Below are 21,680 nucleotides of genomic sequence, written 5' to 3'. Positions count from 1 at the left end.
TGACGCGTCCTGTACGAGTCCGCTGGGGTGGAGCAGGAATCTGGAGTTGCCGTCATTACTATTACGACTCATGAGGAGTGCTGAGGAGAATCATCTTTGCTAACAACCTATGTGGACATACTCACACAGGAACACATGAGTTCTATCCAGTTCGCTTAAAGGGACACTTAAGCCAGAAAAAAAAAGTTTTACTCACCTGGGGCTTCTACCAGCCCCCTGCAGCAGTCCTGTACCCTCGCAGCCACTCACTAATCCTCTGGTCCCCCGCTGCCAGCTAGTTTCGTTTTTGCCGACAGGCCCGTCAGGACTGGCCATGCGTAGCTTTTCCGCATTCCCGACTGTAATTAGCGCTATTGCGGGCCGTAACACGTACAAAAATACGCGTTGTCGCATATCTATGCGTTCGTAATGTGGCAACGCATATTTTTGTACGCGTTGCAGTCCGCAATAGCACTAATTACAGTTTGGAATGCGGAAAAAGCTACGCATGGCCAGTCCTGACGGGCCTGTCGGCAAAAACGAAACTAGCTGGCAGCGGGGGACCAGAGGATTAGTGAGTGGCTGCGAGGGTACAGGACTGCTGCAGGGGGCTGGTAGAAGCCCCAGGTGAGTAAAACTTTTTTTTTCTGGCTTAAGGTTCACTTTAAGCATCAATAATTTTGAAAGCGCTGTGCATATAACTAACATGGTCGCAAGGAACGGTTTGTACATCACTGCTTTCAAGCTGGAGCATATAATGTCCATATAGGTGTTGGATGGGAATCTGTCTTTGGCAAGGAAACTGCTATTGTCACCGGTAGCACGGTATAAAGGACATTTTTGCAATTGAGATAAGCGCTTTATTTACATATTTTGTATTGCTAAATTTTATAGTCAAGTTTTTTACTTTTTTAGAAGGGCCCTTCTAAGTGTGTGTGGTATGGAGGAGTGATTGTTCCATAAGGGAATGCCGTTGATTCAAGTTTATTGCGGATTGTTTTAGATTGGTATTAATAAACAGAGTTTTGGGGACTATCTAGCGCGTGTCATCTGTGTTTAAACTTTTTTTGTATCCCTGAGGGGTGGAGGGATCCCCCTTTTGACACGCAGCTGAGCAGTTGTTTTCAATTGTGTTTTTATCCTCTTTTGCGCTTGGTTCATTTACATAATCCTTTTTATATATTATAATATAGTAGGACATCATGCTCTGTACACATAATGCAATTTCTCGACCAACAATTGGATTGATCAGGAACAGCTTGGATACCAATAATAATGAGGACAGCTGACATTGCTAATGAAGGGGAAAGTGAAGCATTCAAACAGCAGGGCACAGGGCTGTGCTCGTACCTAACACTTAAAGGGGAACTTCCGCCTAAACAAACATACTGTCATCAAGTTGCATTAGTTATGTTAATTAGTATAGATAGGTAATCTAATCTCTTACCCTCCCTGTTTTAAAAGAACAGTAAAATGTTTGTGACTCATCGAGGCTGCCATCTTTGTCATGGGGGCAGCCATCTTTTTGGTTGAAAGGAGGTGACAAGGAGCAGGAGACAGTTCCAACTATCCTGTGTCCTGGTTACCCCTCCCAGCTGCACACCCTAGGCTTCAAATGTCAAATTCAAAATGTAAAAAAAAAAAAAAAAAAAAAAAAATTGCACCAAAACAGCAGAACAACAAAATCAGAAATCCCATCAGGCTTTGCACAGCATCAGGGGAAAAAAGCCCAGCAGTTTTCTTCTGTGCAGCTAAAAATTAGACTTGTATAGGAGAAAAAGTTCTGATGCTGTGAAACTGTTAAAGAAACACCAGGCCTTTTCAGTGCTGCTGAGTCGATTTTTAGTCCGGAGGTTCACTTTAAGTTCTGCAGAGCTGCTTCATGCTCTGTAAACACACTGTTGCCTACATCCAAAGTCAACTGTAGCAGGCAAAGAAAGGGGGCAGTGCTGTGAGCTGCAGGATGCCTAGACATTTAGACATTCAAGTGTCTAAATATGTGCCTGTCCCCAGACACTGCACTGGCCCTGGTCTGAGGGGGATTCCGGGCAGCTGTAATCCCCCCCCCTGCGTTTGAGTTTTAATATAACGGTCAATGGCATAGGCAAACAGGCGCATCTATCTGAAGCCGCATGGCCTTGCTTTATAGTGTTGTCTCCACTTGCCCTATGAAAGATACAATCTTTAGCAAATATGCTCTCCATATTTTAAGCATTTTATCAAGCTGCCTTACACAGCCGTATGTGTGATTACTCTGGAGTTTTCCCACATCGCCCTCTGTCCATCTGCTCATTGCCAGGAAAGCTGACTTGAATTGTGTCAGCTGTTAATGAGATGGAGTCATTATTCTCAAACGATGTGAATGCACAGAAAAATCCCTTCAGAAGAGAGAATCCCTCCACCCTGCGGAATGACTGCACCACAGTGCTTAAAGAGAGCCCGAGGTGGGCAAAAAAAAAAAAAAAAAAAAAAAAAAAAAAGAGTAGGCTACCTAGCCGCAAAAACCATCGCTCCTCAATGGCCACTTTCACTTTTGCGGCAGGGGGCGCGGTGAGGGAGAGCGCTGCCCAATGGCAGCTCAAGGAAACCCTGCAGGAATGCCCCTGGCAAGCGTTTAAACAGGGATTTCCTCTCCCCTCTGTTTACCTCCGAGTTAGCGACAAATCTTGTTGTTTAACTCGGGGGCTATAGCGTGTCAGTGGTTGGGGACAAAGAGCCATGTCATTAGGCAGAGAACATGCCTCTGGGTCCCATCTGCCCCCCCCCCCCCCCCCAGATCCACCTCAAGTTCTCCTTTCCCTTTACACAATACCCAGTTGCCTGGCTGTCCTGCTGATCCTCTGCCTCTAATACTTTCAAGCCACAGACCCTGAACAAGCATGCAGAATATCAGGTGTTCTGACATAGTCAGCATAGTCACAGCTGACAAGAATAGCTGCATGCATGTTTCTGCTGTGATTCAGACACTACTGCAGCCAAACCGATCAGCAGGGCTGCCAGGCAACTGGTATTGTTTAAAAGGTTTAAAAGGAAATAAATATGGCAGCCTCCATAATCTTCTCACTTCAGATGTCCTTTAACTAGGACACACTCTAGGGGTAAGAAGGGAGCCATAAATCGTACTTCCTGCTTTGTGCAAACTTTTGAAGCAGCGAGACAGAGAGGAGAATTCTGGATAGTAGCCGGTACAAAAAAAAAAAAAAAAACAAAAAAAAAAACACACACATCCCCAACCTAATTCAGTTAGACTACTTCATTATCCTCTTCTAACTACCAAAGTGTAAAACTCTGCAACTCAATCCTTAGGATAACATTGGCTGGCTTTAGCCATGCTTGGAGAAGTGATATTATAACCAAACACTATAATAACCAATATACTCTAAAAGCGTTTAGCCTCAGTTAGTCAGTCCTTGTATGAACTGTCCTGTAGAGACAGGGATTCTCGGATCAATAAGCACCAATGGGGGAGCACTTTCTTACAGAAGAACACATTTTCTTTTCCACAATTTACATTCAAAAACAGTAATCCAAGAAGGGGAATTCTTGCAGGAAATCATTAGCTGTGTTTTACCATGCTCAAGCCCCATACTGACAGCACTCATTGCTAGCTTATAGGTTCCTGTAAAAGCCCCAGATACAACAGATCCATACCACTGGCACTTCATGCAGCTAGGAGAATGCAGAGCCGGTGTTGTGTCTGATTACGCTGCCTGTAGATTTGCGCTGCCCCGCATGCGCAGTAGGAGACTGTGCGGCCACAGTTCCTATGTAATTATGCTGCTGGTAGTAAAATACGAAATATCTCCGCTTCCACACATCATACACTCCCCAAATTTTCAGGGTAGGAAGGGAACCACCAGAACTACCTCTACGCCAAATTGCAGCCCCCGAGACCCGCTGGTTCCCGAGATAGTTTACAGAAACCTATGGCGTAGAGGTAGTTCGGGAGATCCTCTCCCTACCCTGAAAATTTGAGGAGAGTAGGATGTAAGGAAGCGGAGATATTTATTATTTTTCCATCAGCAGCATAATTAACTTCACACTGAGCATGCGTGCTACTCAGTGTGGAAGGGAGCTTCTGGGCAGCGCAATCAGACATTACACCAGCTCTAAATGGCTGGATTCGTACTCACAGAGAGGTTAGTGCAGGAGTGGGCAAACTACGTTCAGTTTCGTTTTCATCCAGCCTGACGATTCAGTTTCCTCCCTTCTCCCCTCCCTGCAGAGTGCAAGCAGAGCATATGATTGGCTCATCCGGCAGGTTAAAGCGCAGATCTGATATTTCCAGTGGTCACAGCAGTGTCATGTGACCCGCTGTCAGCACGTGCCAACAGGTCACATGGTGCCGCTGTGGCCATAGAGATCTTAGATCAGCGCTGGATGAAGCAGTCATTTGCTCCCCGCTTGCACTCTGCAGGGAGGAAGAGGCATGAGCACCCAAATCTTGGCCCTGCATCAGATGAGGAGGCTGCTATACTGCAGGCACACCTGGCTTACCAAACTGGGCAGGGGGCTGCTATTCGAGGGCACTTCTGCCTAATCATACTGGGGAGAGGGCTGCTATACTGGGGCACACCTGGCCAATTCACCTGCGGAGAGGGCTGCTATTCCGAGGGCACTTCTGCCTAATCATACTGGGGAGAGGGCTGCTGTACTGGGGCACACCTGGCCAATTCACCTGGGGGGGGGGGGGGGCTGCTAATACTGGGGAACACCCAGCTTTTTAAACTGGCGAAGGCACAAATACTGTGGAACATTTGGCTACCTATACTGAGGGGGTTGCCAATACAGGGGGCACATCTTGCTCCTAAAAAAGGGGAGGGGCTACTGATACTGGGGCGCACCTGGCAGCCAATAATGAGGAGGGGGCCACTAAAAACACTATGGGGGGGCACGGTTTACTGCTTCATCAGATGCCAAATCATGTCTCCCATTTGAGCCCAATCACCAAAGGGTGTTGGCACAGGGAAGGCAGTAGTACATTTCCTGCACAAATTCCTGGTCTCTTCGCAAACCCCTATATGGTTACTGAGTGTATCTTTGGGATGAGGTTTCTCCCAGAAGTATGATCTATATAACTAAGAAAAAGCAATTAAGATAGACATGGTTACCTGGAGACAAAGCAGCAGATGCCGGACCTCCCAGAGGGTGAGAGAACAGCGCTTGGGAGAAGGCAGACATGTTGGACTGAGACGACATGCTACTCAACCGGGACGTGGATCCTCCTTTAGGAATAAACTCGCTGGCAGTGGGATTGGGAGTCTGTAAAACATGTTCCAGCTACCAAATCAGACAAGTGGTCATTCAATAGGCCAAAAATGAGTTCAAGTCAAACTTATTTCTATAGATACATGGTTAACATTTGTCAATTTGTAAAAAAATAAACAAAGTTAGACTGGGTTTACACTGAACCAGTTGCTGGAAGCAATGGATGAGAAGGAATACACAAGTTATAGTGCATAGATGTAAACTGAGGAAAACATTGCAAATTCCTTCTCATCAGTTGTGTTGCATTGTAGCCAACAACCAATTCTGTGTAAACCCAGCCTTATGCTGGGAATACACTGCTCGATTTTGAGCCATTAAGATGGTTCGATAGATAATTTCCGACATGTCTGATCTCCCACCCATTCGGTTAGCCGCTCAATTCCGGATAGAAGTGAATGGGAAAAGATATGAAAAACAAGCGGAAAAAAATTCGACCTGTGTATTCCCAGCATTAGAGATAAGAGCTTGACAAGGGCCTCAATTCACTAAAATCATGCTGGAGATAAGGCAAGAGAAAACTTACCACCACACATCGATCTTGTCTTATTGAGGTGTAGAGATAAGTTTTCACAGTGAGAGAGTTATCCTTAATGCTGAGAATACACAATGAGATTTTTCAGTCGATTTACTGTCTGATCTTATCAATCGATCGATTTTCTTATCTTTTCTTATCAATTTTCATTCACTTCTATGAGAAATCGATCAGAAAATAGGATTGGACATGTCAGAAATTATCGACCCATCTAAATTCTGCTGAAAAAAAACAAACAACCTTATGGTATATTCCCAGCATAAGTTACTTCCTCTGTAGTTATCTTCACATGCAGTTAATTAACAGCCTGTCTTTAAATTTAGAGTTTTGTAATGTTAACTTTAGAGATCTCTCCTTAAAGGGACACTTAAAGCGGTATAAAACACTGACATAATATTCAATAAAAACAGGTTTTCCCACTTTTTATATGCCATACGGTTAGCACATTTGCTTTTGTGCATAAGTATTATTCATTTAGAAGTTATACGTTCCTAAAGTACACTTATTTTACTCTGAGAGCTGACTTTGCATTTTATTTATAGCTGCTTTATTCATCCTCTAACTTAATCAGAAAGCATTTATGCTTGTCTGACTTTGTTTAGGGGACCCTGCAGTGTGAGAGAAGGCTGTGTTTACATTTCTCACTTGATACAATAAAACACAAGATAACATTATGTAAAGTTCGGAAGAGGCAAGCTCTGCTGGAAGGGAAGCTTCTAAAGCCTGTGTTAACCCTTTGAATGCAGTCCTAGTAAAAAAAAAAATGCTGGTTGTATATAATAATATGCTGTAAATAATCTATTAGAGCAAAGTAGAAATGCTGGGGTTCATTCCGCTTTAAGCCAGGAATATAAAAAAAAAAAAAAAAGTTTTACTTGCCTGGGGCTTCTACTAGCCCCCTCCAGCCATCCCATGCCCTCGCAGTCACTCTGGGAGCCTCCGGTCCCCCGCTGTCAGCTAGTTTCATTTTCGCGGACAGGGCGTTGTCCGGCTTTCTGCGCCTGCGCAGGCCTGGCCACGCATATCCATCACGTTCCCATCCTCAATAGCGTCCTGCAATGGCGCAGGACGCTATTGCGGACGGGAACGTGAGGAAAAATACCCCTGGCCAGGCCTGTCAGCAAAAACGAAACTAGCTGGCAGCGGGGGACTGGAGGCTCCGTGAGTGACTGCAAAGGAACGAGGCGGCTACAGGGGGCTGGTAAAAGCCCAAGGCAAGTAAAACTGATTTTTTTTTATTCCTGGCTTAAGTGTCCCTTTAACTTAAAGGCAGAAGAGTTAAGTTTACTACACGCCTTATTACCATGGTGATAACACTAGAAACAGCTCAGAAAGTTTTTAAAGACAGGAGATAAGCTTAGTGAATTGAGGCCAAAGAACCATAGGATGCACTACACAACTATACATGTAACATTACTGAAAGCTTCTACTGTATTTGAATGAGAAAGGCTATTAATGATCCAGTGATCAACCCCAATGCAATTCACATGCAATTATATGTCAGTATGTTGCTTCTGCTCTTCACCACTATAAGATACTTTATATACCCATTACATCCCTCCAGTCTACAAATCTCTTACAGCAGAATCTGTATAGCTACCAGTGCAGGTATGGCAACTCTTTCCATTGTGCAGGTTACTACGGGAAGCTTATAATTTGCCTGTGTCGTGAGGGGGCAGCATCATATTACTCTATGGAGGAATGCACGTGTTGTTCGAATGTTTGCTCCAACGCAGGCCATTTCCCACGTTCGGTAAAAGCAGCCCAATGATTAATGTGCTGTTACACCTAATACTATTTGAGTGCGTTCGGGTCTGGGATCAATCCAGAAATTGCATGATGTGGAAATGAATCCCGACGTCAGTGTTTTTTTCCACGCACTAATCCACAGTGTTGGGAGCAGCTGACTGTTGGCAATAAGAAATCGCATGCACCGTGCAATAAAAGCGGTTTTTTTTTCCCCCACAGTGGGAAAATGCGTATTACCCCCACTGCAAAGCATTACGCAAGTTTTCGCTGTGTGGCAAAACACAGCAATTTTGTAAAGTGTTACTTCTGCCGTAAAGTCAGTGGCAAAGTGTTACTTCTGCCGTAAAGTCAGTGGCAAAGTGTTACTTCTGCCGTAAAGTCAGTGGCAAAGTGTTACTTCTGCCGTAAAGTCAGTGGCAAAGTGTTACTTCTGCCGTAAAGTCAGTGGCAAAGTGTTACTTCTGCCGTAAAGTCAGTGGCAAAGTGTTACTTCTGCCGTAAAGTCAGTGGCAAAGTAGGTGATCAGGGAATTCAGTGTCTCTTTCCCCTCAACCCCTGAAGAAGGGAAAATAAAAAAAAATATGGGCCCATTTTCTGCCATTACAAAAACACACCGTTTCCCCGCATCTGGGTCACGCGGGGAAGCGCTGCCTATTCAGACACTGTCGTCCGAAACTCATGCCGGTGCGACTCTGAATGGCATGCAACAGTTTTTGCTAGCACACCTCTGAATCCCCATTGCCGCGTATGACGATCCGAATAGAAGCCCTTAGGGAAATTTAGCCCGCAGTGGCACAGAAGCCATGTAACGCACAGTCTGTGAATTGGAAGGGAAAGAGAAGTGCTGCCCATTACATGATACTCCACAGCTGGTTTTGTAGTAAATTAAACTCCTTATTTAGTCATTAGTATACATGTGGTATTCTGAATTATTCTGCTGAGAATCTTCAAAAAAAAAAAAAAAAAAGTGTTCACCACCCGTCCTCAAGGCCCACCAACAGTGCATGCTTTGTGTAAATCCACACAGGTAGTTAATCTGCTCTACTGAGACACTAATTACATCAACTGTGCATGTTTGTGGTTTCCTGCAAAACATGTACTGTTGGTGGGCCTTGAGGACAGGGTGGGGGAACTCTGCCTTAAGGCCCATACACACGTCGGATTTTTCTGAACGACGGGTCGTTTGAACGTTCCGTCGTTCAGTCGTTCGCACGCGGAATCAGACGTGTGTACGGACTATCGTTCGCGTGATAAGACTGGTTTCCAGCTGGAAACCAGTCTTATCACCCGAACGATAGTCTGTACACACGTCGGATTTGACGTGCGAACGACTGAACGACGGAACGTTCAAACGACGGGTCGTTCGCAAAAATCCGACGTGTGTATGGGCCTTTAAACTACAAAATGAGCAGATGTGAAAATCCTACTCAAAGGGAACCTGAGGTGAGAGCGATATGGAGGCTTCCATATTTATTTCCTTTTAAACAATACCAGTTGCCTAGCAGTCCTTCTGATCCAGTGTCTCTAAGTGCCAATTCACACTTAAAAGTGCAAAAACGCTGGCGATTACCACGGGCGGTTTCCAGGAGTGATTTTTCCCGCGATTTAACGCGGGAAAAAAAATACTGGACACTGCAGCGATTTTTCCGCGATCGCGTTTAGCGCTTCCATAGCACTGAAATGCGATGAAAATGGTGCAGGCTACTTGTTTGTGTTTGGCGATTTGAGTTAATCGCCGGTGATTAATGCAAATCACCCAAGTAAGAATGGGCCCATAGGGTTTTTTTGCACTAGCACTTTAAAAAGCGATTGAGTGTTTTGACGAAATGCTCTAGTGTGAATGGGCCCTAATACTTTTAGCCATAGACCCTAAACAAGCATGCAGCAGATCAGGTACTCAGACTCAGGTTTTACTGGATTATCCGTATGCTTGTTCTGGGGTTTTGACTTCTTTTGTTTACAAGGAAATATGGAACCCACTATAGCCCTCTTACCTCAGGTTACCTTTACTGAAGGGAATCAAAACCTTGGAAGACCTAGTGTCAGCCTCCTGTATGCTCCAACATATGTCCAACAAAGCAGGCTGTCTAGCATTTCACCACACACCCATGTCTTTCATTTCACATAAAGGGCTATAGGACAGCATGCATCTGTTATTATACTTTCATGAGCAGGCACAGCTTACACCTCTTGCCAGGAACACGTTTCAAGGGTTTACAGCACTTAGTTTTCATTAACTGCTATGTCAGGTATAAAAAAAATAAAATAAAAAAAAATAAATAAATAAAAAGCCTTTTTTGGGTGGAAAGTATGGCCATCTGTAACATTTTAATAATTATTATAACTTTAGCCATTTCATATAGCCTATGCAATTTTTTATCTACTTGTATCCTTTTTTATCAATCACAATTCTAGCTCAGAAATTATAGTAAGCACGTTCTCAGATTTCTAGGAGTCCAAAGAACACCTGTAGTATAATATTTATGCCCAATCCAAAGGCTCAAAAGAATCATGTTACCACCAGGTTAACATATGACCTATTGGTTACAGTATTAGATACTGAAGATGAAGATTCTCAATGGACATTAAAGGTGGACACTAACGTTTCAATCGTTTGAGCGATCAGATAATTCTGATCGGAAGAAAAATCGTTCACTACACCATTAACGAACCAATCTTTGCTTCCCATCTATCACAACCAATAAGAAAATCCAAATTTTTAATTTGACCAAAATCCAATCGGATGTATCGATTGTGCCTATCAATGGAGATTTATTGCAACCAATCCAAATCAGAATTTCTGATCGCTCTAAGGATTTTTCGCTAGAAATTGGACTGTTAGTGGCTACCTTAACAATATGTCCATTGAAACATTGTGTCCATGCTTTACTAGGTGCTCTCACACATTGGCCTCAATTCACTAAGATCATGCTGGAGATGATAAGGCAAGAGAAAACATACCACCACACAGTGAGAGAGTTATCTTCTCTCTTCATTCCTTAAGTTACCTCCTCTGTAGTTATTTTCACACGCAGTTAATAAACAGCCTGTCTTTAACTCTGGAGTTATTTTAAGGATTGAAGAGTTAACTTAAAGACAGACGAGTTAACTTTAGGTTTGCCTGAGGTAAAATGTTTCCTGAATACTACATGCCTCGTCACCATGGTGATAACTATAGAAACGTTATTAAAGACAGGAGATAAGCTTAGTGAATTGAGGCCTTTGTTACATTGTTGTCTTTTGTGCAGGACATTTTTTGCCAGACATTGGATTGAGTGGTCATTTGTTTGATGAATGGAATGGCTCAGATTCAGCCTCACAGTGGCACAGCAACAGGAGCGCAGCTTTTATGTGCCAAGCAATGCTAGTGTGCAACTGGACTCTTTATGTACCAACACTAGAGCATGTATTATTACATATACACATATTTCCCTACAGAACAGCAATGTAGCAGTGATCAGAGAAGGCAGATTGACAGTTTACAGTCACAGCTTTGTTGTGTGATCCCTGGCCAATCTGGATGGGTTTGGTTTTGCCTTCACAGTTGTGGTTTATTCATGGCTTAAAAAGTGTACCAGAGACCAATAATACTTACCTTTTTTATACACATTCAAGCAAGCCCTCAAAACCCACCTCTTTATGATGGCCTACCCACCTCCTACCACACAGTAACTCTCTAAGGAATATTTAACAGCCCCCCTAGTGTTTCCACCCCTCCCTTTAGATTGTAAGCCTCTGGCAGGGTCCTCCACTCCCTAGTGTAATCTACAGGATCATGTGCTCCTGTCCTATGACAGCCTGTACTTGTATTACTGGGCCTACCTAACCAGCCCATATTGCATAATCATGTATTTTGTACAATTTGTATGTATAACTTTGTTCTATGTGTATAACCCTATGTATGTCATCCTTGTATCATTGTATATATTTATTGTCCAGCGCTGCGTAATATGTTGGCGCTTTATAAATACAATAAATAATAATAATAATAATAATAATAATAATAATAATAATACTACATACCTAGAGCTTCGTGGGAGCGATCCGTGCCCATGGGGCTAGAGGAAGCCCCAGGTATGTATAACAAAAGGTAATTATCGTTGGTCTCTGGTTTCCTTTAGGCTACTTTCACACCAAGATGTTGCGTTTTAGGGGACGTTAAGGTCGCATAAACGTGCCCCTAACGCAACGCCTGGTGGTGTTGGATGTGGATGCCAGAGTGAGCCGCGTTGTGCAGCTCACTCTGGCGTCCATGATGCGTACTTTGTGACGCATGCGGCATCACGTGGTCCCGCCAGCCAATCGCCGCACAAAGCGGCCGCTCCAGGAAGTAAACACTGCACGTCACAAAGTGCAGTGAATATTAATTAGCCATGTGCCTGGCCGCTCTTCTCTCCTCCCCAACATTACTGAGCATGTGCAAGCAGTCTAACTCGGCTTAGCCGCCTATAACGTACTGCATGCAGTTCTTTCTCTTGACGTCTAGCGTTACAATGTAACGCAACATGGGCACTGAACAGCCCATTGATTTTTCATTACTGTGCGGCGGGCTGCGTTACAGGCTGCTCTAACATGCACCTGTAACGTCCCACTGTGAAAGCAGCCTTAAAGTGGATCCGAGATGAAAAACTTGTCTATAGATCTTATCTAAAGTCTAGCTGCAAATAGCTTCAACAGTTTATGATTATTTATTCCTGTAATACAATGAGGGCAGCCATGTTCTGTTTGTAACACATAGGCAATTACACATAGGCAAGCTGATCTGTATCTCCAGCCCTCAGCCCGTGAAAAACGTCACTCCTATCTTCTCCTCCCCTCTGCCTCTGAAATCTCTGGCTAGTAACCTCCTCCTGCCCAGACTGAGCTCCCATAAGCCCTCGATACTAAGGCTTAGAGTGCCAAGGCACTCAGGAGAAGCTGTGGGCGAGGCTTGTTTAGCTTCTAGGGAATTAAGAGTATTAAAACAAAAAAAACAAAAAAAAAGTATTTGGCTTGAGCAATGCCCTATACACTATTTCACTAATTTAGATTGCTAGACAAGACAAGACAAGACAAGACAAGACAAATAACATTTATATTGCGCTTTTCTCCTTGCGGACTCAAAGCGCCAGAGCTGCAGCCACTAGGGCGCGCTCTATTGGCAGTAGCAGTGTAAGGGAGACTTGCCAAAGGTCTCCTACTGAATTAGTGCTGGCTTACTGAACAGGCAGAGCCGAGATTCGAACCCAGGTCTCCTGTGTCAGATGCAGAACCCTTAACCATTACACTATCAGCCAACTGCAATGTTGTAAGACAGTTATAAACTTTAGTTTTATAAGTAAAGCCATCTTGACTGAGACTCTAACCTCCCCCAAAAATCAAATACATACCCACTCCTAACAGGCACTCGCCTTCCATCGCAGATCCAAGGACCACTATAGCCAAAAAAGTAAAAAGTTAAAATCTGACAATACCAGTCAGTTTTGGCCTAGTTTCATCTCCTCATGGGTGATTCTCAGGGTTTGTTTGTTTTCAAAAAGGACTTCCTCTATGGACAGCAGTTGGTAAATGTTACTGCCAAAAAAAAAAAAAAAAAAAAAAAAAAAAAAAAAAATAAGATACCAGCCAGCCTTCCTACTCACTTGCACATCATTTTGGCAGTTAGGGCCTTTTTCCACTACCCTGTGTTTTGGGATCTGACTTGGATCGTTAACAGATCACAAAATACAGGGTGCAGTAAAACTAATGAAAATGGCATCTGCCATTTCCATTAGTGCAATAAAATTGCGTTGCAATTCTGTCCCGAGCGCAATCATCGTCCTGCCGCAATTCTGTCCTGAGCGCAATCATCGTCCTGCCGCATTTTGGATGCGATTGAGCTCCCAATACTGAGTATAGTAGCTTAACCACTTGAGGACCACAGTCTTTCTACCCCTTAAAGCCAATGGGTACCGCTATAATAAAAAAAAAGTCAGATACTCACCTAAGGAGAGGGAAGGCTCGGTCCTAATGAGCCTTCCCTCTCCTCTCTCAGTGCCCTCGGTGCTGCGCTGGCTCCCCCGTTTGTGTCCGCCGCAGGGACTTCGGAGGTCTTCGGGAGCACTCAGGCTTCCGAAGACGGGCCGCTCCATACTACGTACGCGTGAGTGCGTCATAGAGGGCGCTCGCGCATGCGTACTCGGGAGCCCGAGTGCTCCCGAAGGCTTCCAAAACATCCCTTCGGCTGCGGAAGTGGCAGCATTTGACCGAACTGGTCGAATACTGCCACGGGGATCCTGCGCGGGACCAGGCACCGGGAGAGGAGAGGGAAGGCTCATTAGGACCGAGCCTTCCCTCTCCTTAGATGAGTATCTGATTTTTTTTTTTTTTGTAAACGGTAAACATTCACTTTAAGGACCAGAGCCTTTTTCTCCATTCAGACCACTGCAGCTTTAACGGTTTATTGCTCGGTCATACAACCTACCACCTAAATGAATTTTACCTCCCTTTCTTGTCATTAATACAGATTTCTTTTGGTGCTATTTGATTGCTGCTGCGAGTTTTAGTTTTTATTATATTCATTAAAAAAGACATGAATTTTGTCCAAAAAATGATTTTTTTTACTTTCTGTGCTGACATTTTTCAAATAAAGTAAAATTTCTGTATACATTTTTGTCCAAATTTATTGTGCTACATGTCTTTGATAAAAAAAAAAAATCCATTCAGTGTATATTTATTGGTTTGGGTAAAAGTTATAGCACTTACAAACTATGGTGCCAAAAGTGAATTTTCCCATTTTGAAGCATCTCTGACTTTTCTGACCACCTGTCACGTTTCATGAGGTGCTAAAATTCCAGGATAGTATAACTACCCCCCAAATGACCCCATTTTGGAAAGAAGACATCCCAAAGTATTCACTGAGAGGCATGGTGAGTTCATTGAAGATTTTATTTTTTGTCACAAGTTAGCGAAAAATTACACTTTGACCAAAATAAAATAAACAAAAAAAAGAATTAAAAAAAAGTTTCCATTTCTTCTAACTTGCGACCCAAAAAAAAAAAAAAAAAATTAAATCTGCCACGGACTCACTATGCTCCTCTCTGAATACCTTGAAGTGTCTACTTTCCAAAATGGGGTAATTTGTGGGGTGTGTTTACTGTCCTCGCATTTTTTACACACAATTGTCCATTTACAGAGAGATTTCTCCCACCCAGCATGGGTATGTGTAAAAATACACCCCAAAACACATACTACTTCTCCTGAGTATGGCGATATGACATGTGTGACATTTTTTTGCAGCCTAGGTGCACTAAGGGGCCCAACGTCCTATTCACAGGTCATTTTGAGGCATTTGTTTTCTAGACTACTCCTCACGGTTTAGGGCCCCTAAAATGCCAGGGCAGTATAGGAACCCCACAAGTGACCCCATTTTAGAAAGATGACACCCCAAGGTATTCCATTAGGTGTATGGTGATTTCATAGAAGATTTTATTTTTTGTGATCAGATTGCCCGCAAGGGGCAGGTTAGCGGCTGATTGATGGGTGGCAGTGACAGGGGGTGATTGATGGGTGGCAGTAACAGGGGGTGATTGACGGGTGATCAGTGGGTTATTACAGGGTAGAACAGATGTAAATAATGCACTGGTGAATTGATAAAGAGGGGGTCTAAGGGCAATCTGAGCATGTGGGCGGGTGATTGGGTGCCCAAAAGGGGCAGATTAGGGTCTGATCTGATGGGTGACAGTGACAGGTGGTGATAGGGGGTGATTGATGGGTAATTCGTGGTTGTTTAGAGGAGAGAACAGATGTAAACAATGCACTCGGGAGGCGATCTGACGGCGGGTTTGCGGGCGATCTGATGGTGTGTGTGATCAGATTGCAGGTTAGGGGCTGATTGATGGGTGGCAGTGACAGGGGGTGATTGACAGGTGATCATGGGGGATAGATGGATACAGTACACAGGGGGGGGGGGGGGGGGAGAGAATCTGAGTGGTGGGGGGGGGGGGGTGATCAGGAGTCCCCAGGGTGCAGTTAGAGACCTAATAAAAAAAAAAAATAGCGTTAACAGATAGTGACAGGGAGTGATTGATAGGTGATTAGGGGAGTGATTGGGTGTAAACAGTGGTCTGGGAGGTGGGCAGGGAGGGGGGGTAGCGGCGATCGTGGGGTTAACAACCCGCCGGCGCTTTCCAAAGGCCGGCGGGTGGGCGGAGCCAGTTGCCGGGGGAAGCGCGCGTCATCAATGACACGATCGCTCCCCCGGCATGCCAAAAAGACGCAACGCCCTTGGGCGTATTGCGGTCCTTTCGGCGTCCATTTTGCCGCCGCCCAACGGCTGTCGGTAAGTGGTTAATCGCATTGGTGGAAATTACGTTGAAACACGATCGCATCGCAATTGCATTTCATAATGGAAAAAAGCCCTTACACTTTGCAACTGCCTTCCAGTAAATGCTTTAGAAAATAAAGAAAATCCAGAGAATCCCCCATGAGGAGATGGACTAGTATAAAACCTGTTGATTCTGTCAGATTTTAACTGCTTACTTTTTCCTCTGTTAAGGTGGCCATACACTTATAGATTTGCAGCAGATTCGACAATAGATTTCAGATGCCAGTCAAGTCGAATCTGACAGGAATCTGTTGTGTGCCACACTAGGAACAGATTTCCAATAGATTTCACAATGAAATCTATTGAAAATGGATCTAAATACATTTCTGAGCCATTTGTTCCAATGTAACTCTATGGGTTATTGATCTCTTGGCAGCAGCAGATAGACCTAGATTTTCCATCTTGTCAGATAGATCAAGTCTATCGAAATCGGCTGCTCTGATTTGAAAGAATCGATTTCCAATCAATGCTATAGAATCGATCGCCAAGTCGACCAGTGTATGGGCCCCTTAAGTCCCTCCAGTACCAGCTATCCATACTACACTAGTCTCTGCCTCAGTGACCTCCTTTTCCTGATCGGAATACAAATTTTTCACCGACACACAAAATTTGGAATATTCTCCGCAGCACAGATATGAAAAGCAATATCAGAATCAACTTTATTCGCCAAGTACGGCGGGCACCATACCCGGAATTTTTTGTGAACCGCAATTGGCATACAACAACATCAGCAAGGTACAGATGGTACAGATGCTAAGGTAGGTAATGGTACAGATAATCGCTACACGGATAATGGCAACACAGATAGTCACAGCAGCAATATTACAGTACAGCAGGTAGAGCGAAAAGATCTTAGCTCCCGGGGCACCCTGACGTCAATGTGACGGGCAGCAGCAGCTCGTAGATCAGAACAGACGTTGTATGGTGGCGTGTGGTGCCAGCTAGAGACAGTTTTATGCTGGGATGATTATAGAGTGTCAGTTGGTAGTGCATGAGTTGAGTAGGACAACCGCTTGGGGAAAGAAGGTGTTTTTATGCCTGGTGGTTTTGGTGAGAATAGACCTATAGCGGCGGCCTAGGGGAAGGGGGTCAAAGAAGCAACTGCCCGGGTGAGAGGGGTCTTGAGTGATCTTGTTTGCCCTGGACCTCATTCTAGCTGAATGAAGGATGTCCAGGGGTGGCAGGGGTGACCCTATGGTCTTCTCAGCAGCACCGATTACCCTCTGGAGTTTCTGCTTGTCCCTTGCGTTGGCCCCGGAGTACCAGACGATGATGGAGGAGCAAAGGACAGACTCGGTGGCAGAGTAGAAGCTGATCATTAGCTCCTGCGACATGCCAAACTTCCTTAGCTGCCTGATAAAGAACAGTCCCTGCTGGGCTTTCTTTTGAGTTACAGAGGAGTTCACGTCCCACTTCAGGTTGTCCGTGATGGGGGTGCCAAGGAACCGAGCACTGTGTACCCTGGAGACCTCAGTGCTGTCAATGGACTGGGAGACGGAGCGTTTCTTCTGAAGTCCACAATTAGTTCCACAGTTTTCGCCGTATTTAATACAAGTTTATTTTCCTTGCACCACCTGAGGATTCGCTCAATCTCCTTGCGATATTCATGCTCATCATTTCAGTCTATGAGGCCTAGTATGGTGGTATCGTCGGCAAACTAGATAACCTTGACAGAGTCAGCAGATGAGATGCAGCCATTTGTGTACAGTGAGAAGAGAATCGGGGGACAGCACACACCCTTGCGGGGCGCCAGTGTTGGTGGTTCTGGCACTGGAAGAGCAGCCACCAATCCCGACTAACTGCGACCTGTTAGTAAGGAAATCTTTTATCCAGGAGCACAGATTGGGGTCAACACCGATTTGTACCAGGTTGTCATACAGGATGTTCGGACAAATGGTGTTAAAAGCGGAGCTGAAGTCCAGGAGCAGGATTCTGGCATAGGAGTTGGGTTTATCCAGGTGTTCCATGATGTGAGCTAGACTGATGTTAATAGTGTCCTCCACGGACCGGTTGGCCCTGTATGCAAATTGCAGGGGATCCATATTGGTGGCGGTGTGCCCCTTCAGATAAGAGAGAACCAGTTGTTCGAGTGTTTTCATGATGATTTGAGTTAAGGCTGTCTGTTGTTGTTTAGATCTGTGACACCTGGCTTCTTGGGGACCGGTATGATGTTAGCTTTCTTGAAGCAGGAAGGGACCTTGCACATTGTCAGGGATTTGCTGAAGATTGAAGTGAGGATCGGGGCTAGCTGGCTTGCACAGGTCTTCAGGCAGGTTGGGGATATGCCGTCCGGGCCTGGAGCCTTTCTGGTGTTGAACTTCTGGAGGTGCAGTAGTACGTCACCCTCCCAGATGTTTACCGGTGTCTGGGGGGCAGTGGCAGCTTGGGGAGATGTGGCGGGAGGCTCCCTGGGTGAGGGAGTCACTGGATGTGCTAGGTCCCTGGAGTGGGTGGGTTGGTGCTCGAACCTGCAATAGAATTTGTTGAGCTCCTCTGCTAGCGCGATGCTAGGAAGTGTGTGTTGGGATGGAGGCTTGAAGTTGGTGGCTGCTCTGAGGCCTTTCCAGACGTCCCGTGTGTTGTTGGACTGAAGATCCTGTCTTAATTTGTTTGAGTAGTCCCATTTTGCTGCTTTCAGCTCTCGATTCAGGGAGTTCCTGGCTTCCCTGAACTCCTCTAGGGTGCCGGATTTATGCGATTCCTCTGATTTTCCGTAGGTGGTGTAGCCTACCGTTAAACCAGGGTTTATGGTTTGGGAAGACTGACGTTAGTCGTTGGGATGCAGGTCTCCTCACAGAAGCAGATATAGGAGGTGACATTCTCCGTCCATTCATCTAGGCCGGGAGCCTCCAGGACCGACCAGTCAGTGCTGTCAAAGCAGGCTTGTAGTTCACCCTTAGCCTCCTCAGTTCACTTTTTTACTGTCCTGACAGTCGGTTTGTAGGAGCCTTCTGTAGGTTGGGATCAGGTGAATCAGGCAGTGGTCGGAGTTGCCCAGAGCAGCCCTGTGGATAGCCTTGTACGCATCTTTGATGACCATGTAGCAATGATCCAGGATGTTTTGGTTCCTGGTGGGGCAGTACAATCACCAACAAGGAAGTATAGCCATACAGTTGAGCAGTGAGGCTCATTGTGTATATTTCCACCTTCCCTCTCTGCTCTCCTATCCATAGTGACCATCAATATAGAAAATGCCCCAAGAATCTCAACTCCTAAAGCTCGCTCAAAGAGGCACTTAAGTGAATAAAAAAAAAACAAGTTCTACTCACCTGGGGCTTTCCTCAGCCCCCTGCAGCTAATCTGTGCCGTCGGCGTGTCTCTCCGATCCTCCTGGTCCCGCCGGCGACCACTTCCGGTTTCGCCGTCAGGACCAGACAGGCTGGGAATGCGAGTGATTCTTCGCGTTCCCAGCAACAATAGCTCCCTCTATGTTGCTATAGCAGCGCTGCTATAGCAACATAGAGGGAGCTATTGTTGCTGGGAACGCGAAGAATCACTGGCGTTCCCAGCCTGTCGAGTCCTGACGGCGAAACCGGAAGTGGTCGCCGGCGGGACCAGGAGGATCGGAGAGACGCCGAGGGCACAGATTAGCTGCAGGGGGCTGAGGAAAGCCCCAGGTGAGTAGAACTTTTTTCCACTTAAGGTTCACTTTAATGATAACATTTTTATAGCACTTTTCTCCCATAGAACTCAAATAACCCTTAACCTCCCTGGCGGTAAGGCCGTGCTGAGCACGGGCTATGCCGCGCAGGAGGATTTCTCAGGTCCCGTTGGGCCGATTCGCATTATTTTTTTGTTGCAACACGCAGCTAGCACTTTGCTAGCTGCGTGTGCATTCCGATTGCCGCCGCTACCCACCGATTAGCTGCCGATCGCCGCGCCGCCGCCCCCACCCCCGACCCCGTGGGCTGCCTGGCCAATTAGTGCCAGGCAGCGCTGAGGGGTGGATCGGGACTCCCTTTGACGTCACGACGTCGATGACGTCATCCCACCCCGTCGCCATGGCGATGGGGGAAGCCCTACAGGAAGTACCGTTCTTTGAACAGGATTTCCTGATCAAAGATCGCCGGAGGCGATCGAAGCGGGCGGGGGGATGCCACTGCACAGCGGCTATCATGTAGTCAAGCCCTAGGCTCGCTACATGATTTAAAAGCTAAAAAGAAAAAAAACAAAAACAAAAAAAAACTGCTGCGCTGTCTCCTGGCGGTTTCTAATAGACCGCCAGGAGGGTTAAACTAAAAAAAAACATTTCTTTGTAACGGCTGATACAAATCCTGCAAAAAAAATCTGAAGTGTGTCTACTTACTGATTCATGGAAGCAGACATTGTTAACATCCTGTGCTTTCAAATGAGCTTATCTGCCATCTTTGCCATGGCAGTCATGTGACAAAGGGGAGAGATCAAATTACAACTTGTGATGAGATACAAATGAGAGGGCATTAAAAGTATTATCAGGCAAAAAGCCCCCACCAGCCCCATGCAGCCATCCTGTGCCCCCGTAGTCACTCACTGCTGCTCCAGTCCCCGCCGCCAGCTAGTTTTGTTTTTTGCCGACCTCAGGGTCGACGGGCTGCATTGCGTGCATTTTTACGCATGGTGCAGGAAGATTAACACATTTTTACGCATTTGAACCACTAAAGCGTAAAAATGTATGCGTTAATGCTGCGCCAGCGGAAATGCGTAAAAATGTATGCAATGCGGCCCGCCGCCCCTGAGGTCGGCAAAAACAAAACTAGCTGGCGGCAGGGGACTGGAGCAGCAGTGAGTGACTACGAGGGCACAGGATGGCTGCGTAGGGCTGGTAGAAGCCCCAGGTAAGTGAAACTTTTTTTTTTTTTGGATGATAACTTCTTTAAGCAGGCTAAACTCTCTAAATACATACAGCGTGCATTTCTCTCTTTCCCCCCCCTATCCTGTGCAAGAGTTCAGGTCCACTAACATTACCTGCTGTACTAACATCTCAAAGACATTTCCAGAATTCATCCTTTCCTTACACTAGAACAGGCTTTCTCAACTAGGGTTCCTTGAGCACTCTGCATGTGCGCGCGTGTCTAAAATGCTTGTACATGCTCTGATCATTTCCAGTCTTGACTATTGTAACACCTTGCTCTGCGGTCTACCAAAAACCAGACTGGCACCTTTCCATCTCCAGTCCCTACTGAACTCATTTCTTAAAACCTGATAAAATCCAGCAGATGAAATCTGCTCTTAGATCTGTACGGTAACTGAACAGTGTCTTGCTTACATGCACCAAATTTTACTGGAAGGTTACATAAATAGATGAGATTAGTTCTGTACTACGCTGGGAGTGTCACATTGTGGCTGCCATACACTATTAAAGTATAAATAGATTCTGGGCCTGATTGCAACTACTGGTGGTATTAATGAATGAGTCTCATACATGCAAATGAGTAAAAGTATGGTGTGGCAATACATCAATTTTTCCAGACAATTTCCGTCTGTTTCAATCAAATCTGCTAGAAATTGACAAATCAACATGGCCCAGTCAGATCGGTCAATCGTATTGTATGGAAGATAACCACCGATTGAGTGGCGGCAGATCGGTGGCCCATAGTGTTGCACTGCATCAAACAGTGCAGTGCTGCAGTTAAGTAAGACTTTCCTTTTTGTCCCTTGGATAGGATTGACCCTGCGTGGCCAATATAGCCACCTTTTGGGCACACATACTGCGTTTGCAGTCTTTTGGTCAACCGCTGCTCGGCCGCCTGCATTGGCTTTCCCTCTCTGCGGTCGCGCACATTGCATACGCGTTGTCACGAATGGGTGGAGTAAGAGGCGTGTCTGTTG

General features: G+C 45.5%; 1 protein-coding gene across 6 annotated transcripts in view; it reads right to left on the bottom strand.

Moving 5' to 3' along the window:
• The window catches only part of PAN3 (poly(A) specific ribonuclease subunit PAN3), a 134,886-nt gene that overhangs the window by 45,852 nt on the left and 67,354 nt on the right, over nucleotides 1-21,680 (bottom strand). For 4 of the 6 annotated variants that reach the window (XM_068267003.1, XM_068267005.1, XM_068267002.1 and 1 more), the window contains one exon: nucleotides 5,091-5,259. In XM_068267003.1, coding sequence (XP_068123104.1) covers nucleotides 5,091-5,259 — 169 coding nt within the window. The remainder of the gene's footprint in view (nucleotides 1-5,090; nucleotides 5,260-21,680) is intronic. The other 2 variants (XM_068267004.1, XM_068267006.1) reach the window with 1 other exon arrangement.

The sequence above is a fragment of the Hyperolius riggenbachi genome, chromosome 2 (assembly GCF_040937935.1).
Source record: "Hyperolius riggenbachi isolate aHypRig1 chromosome 2, aHypRig1.pri, whole genome shotgun sequence".
In the NCBI taxonomy this organism is placed as follows: domain Eukaryota; kingdom Metazoa; phylum Chordata; class Amphibia; order Anura; family Hyperoliidae; genus Hyperolius; species Hyperolius riggenbachi.
The sequence above is the reverse complement of the archived record's forward strand: the minus strand, read 5'-3'. Positions and strand labels throughout refer to the sequence as shown.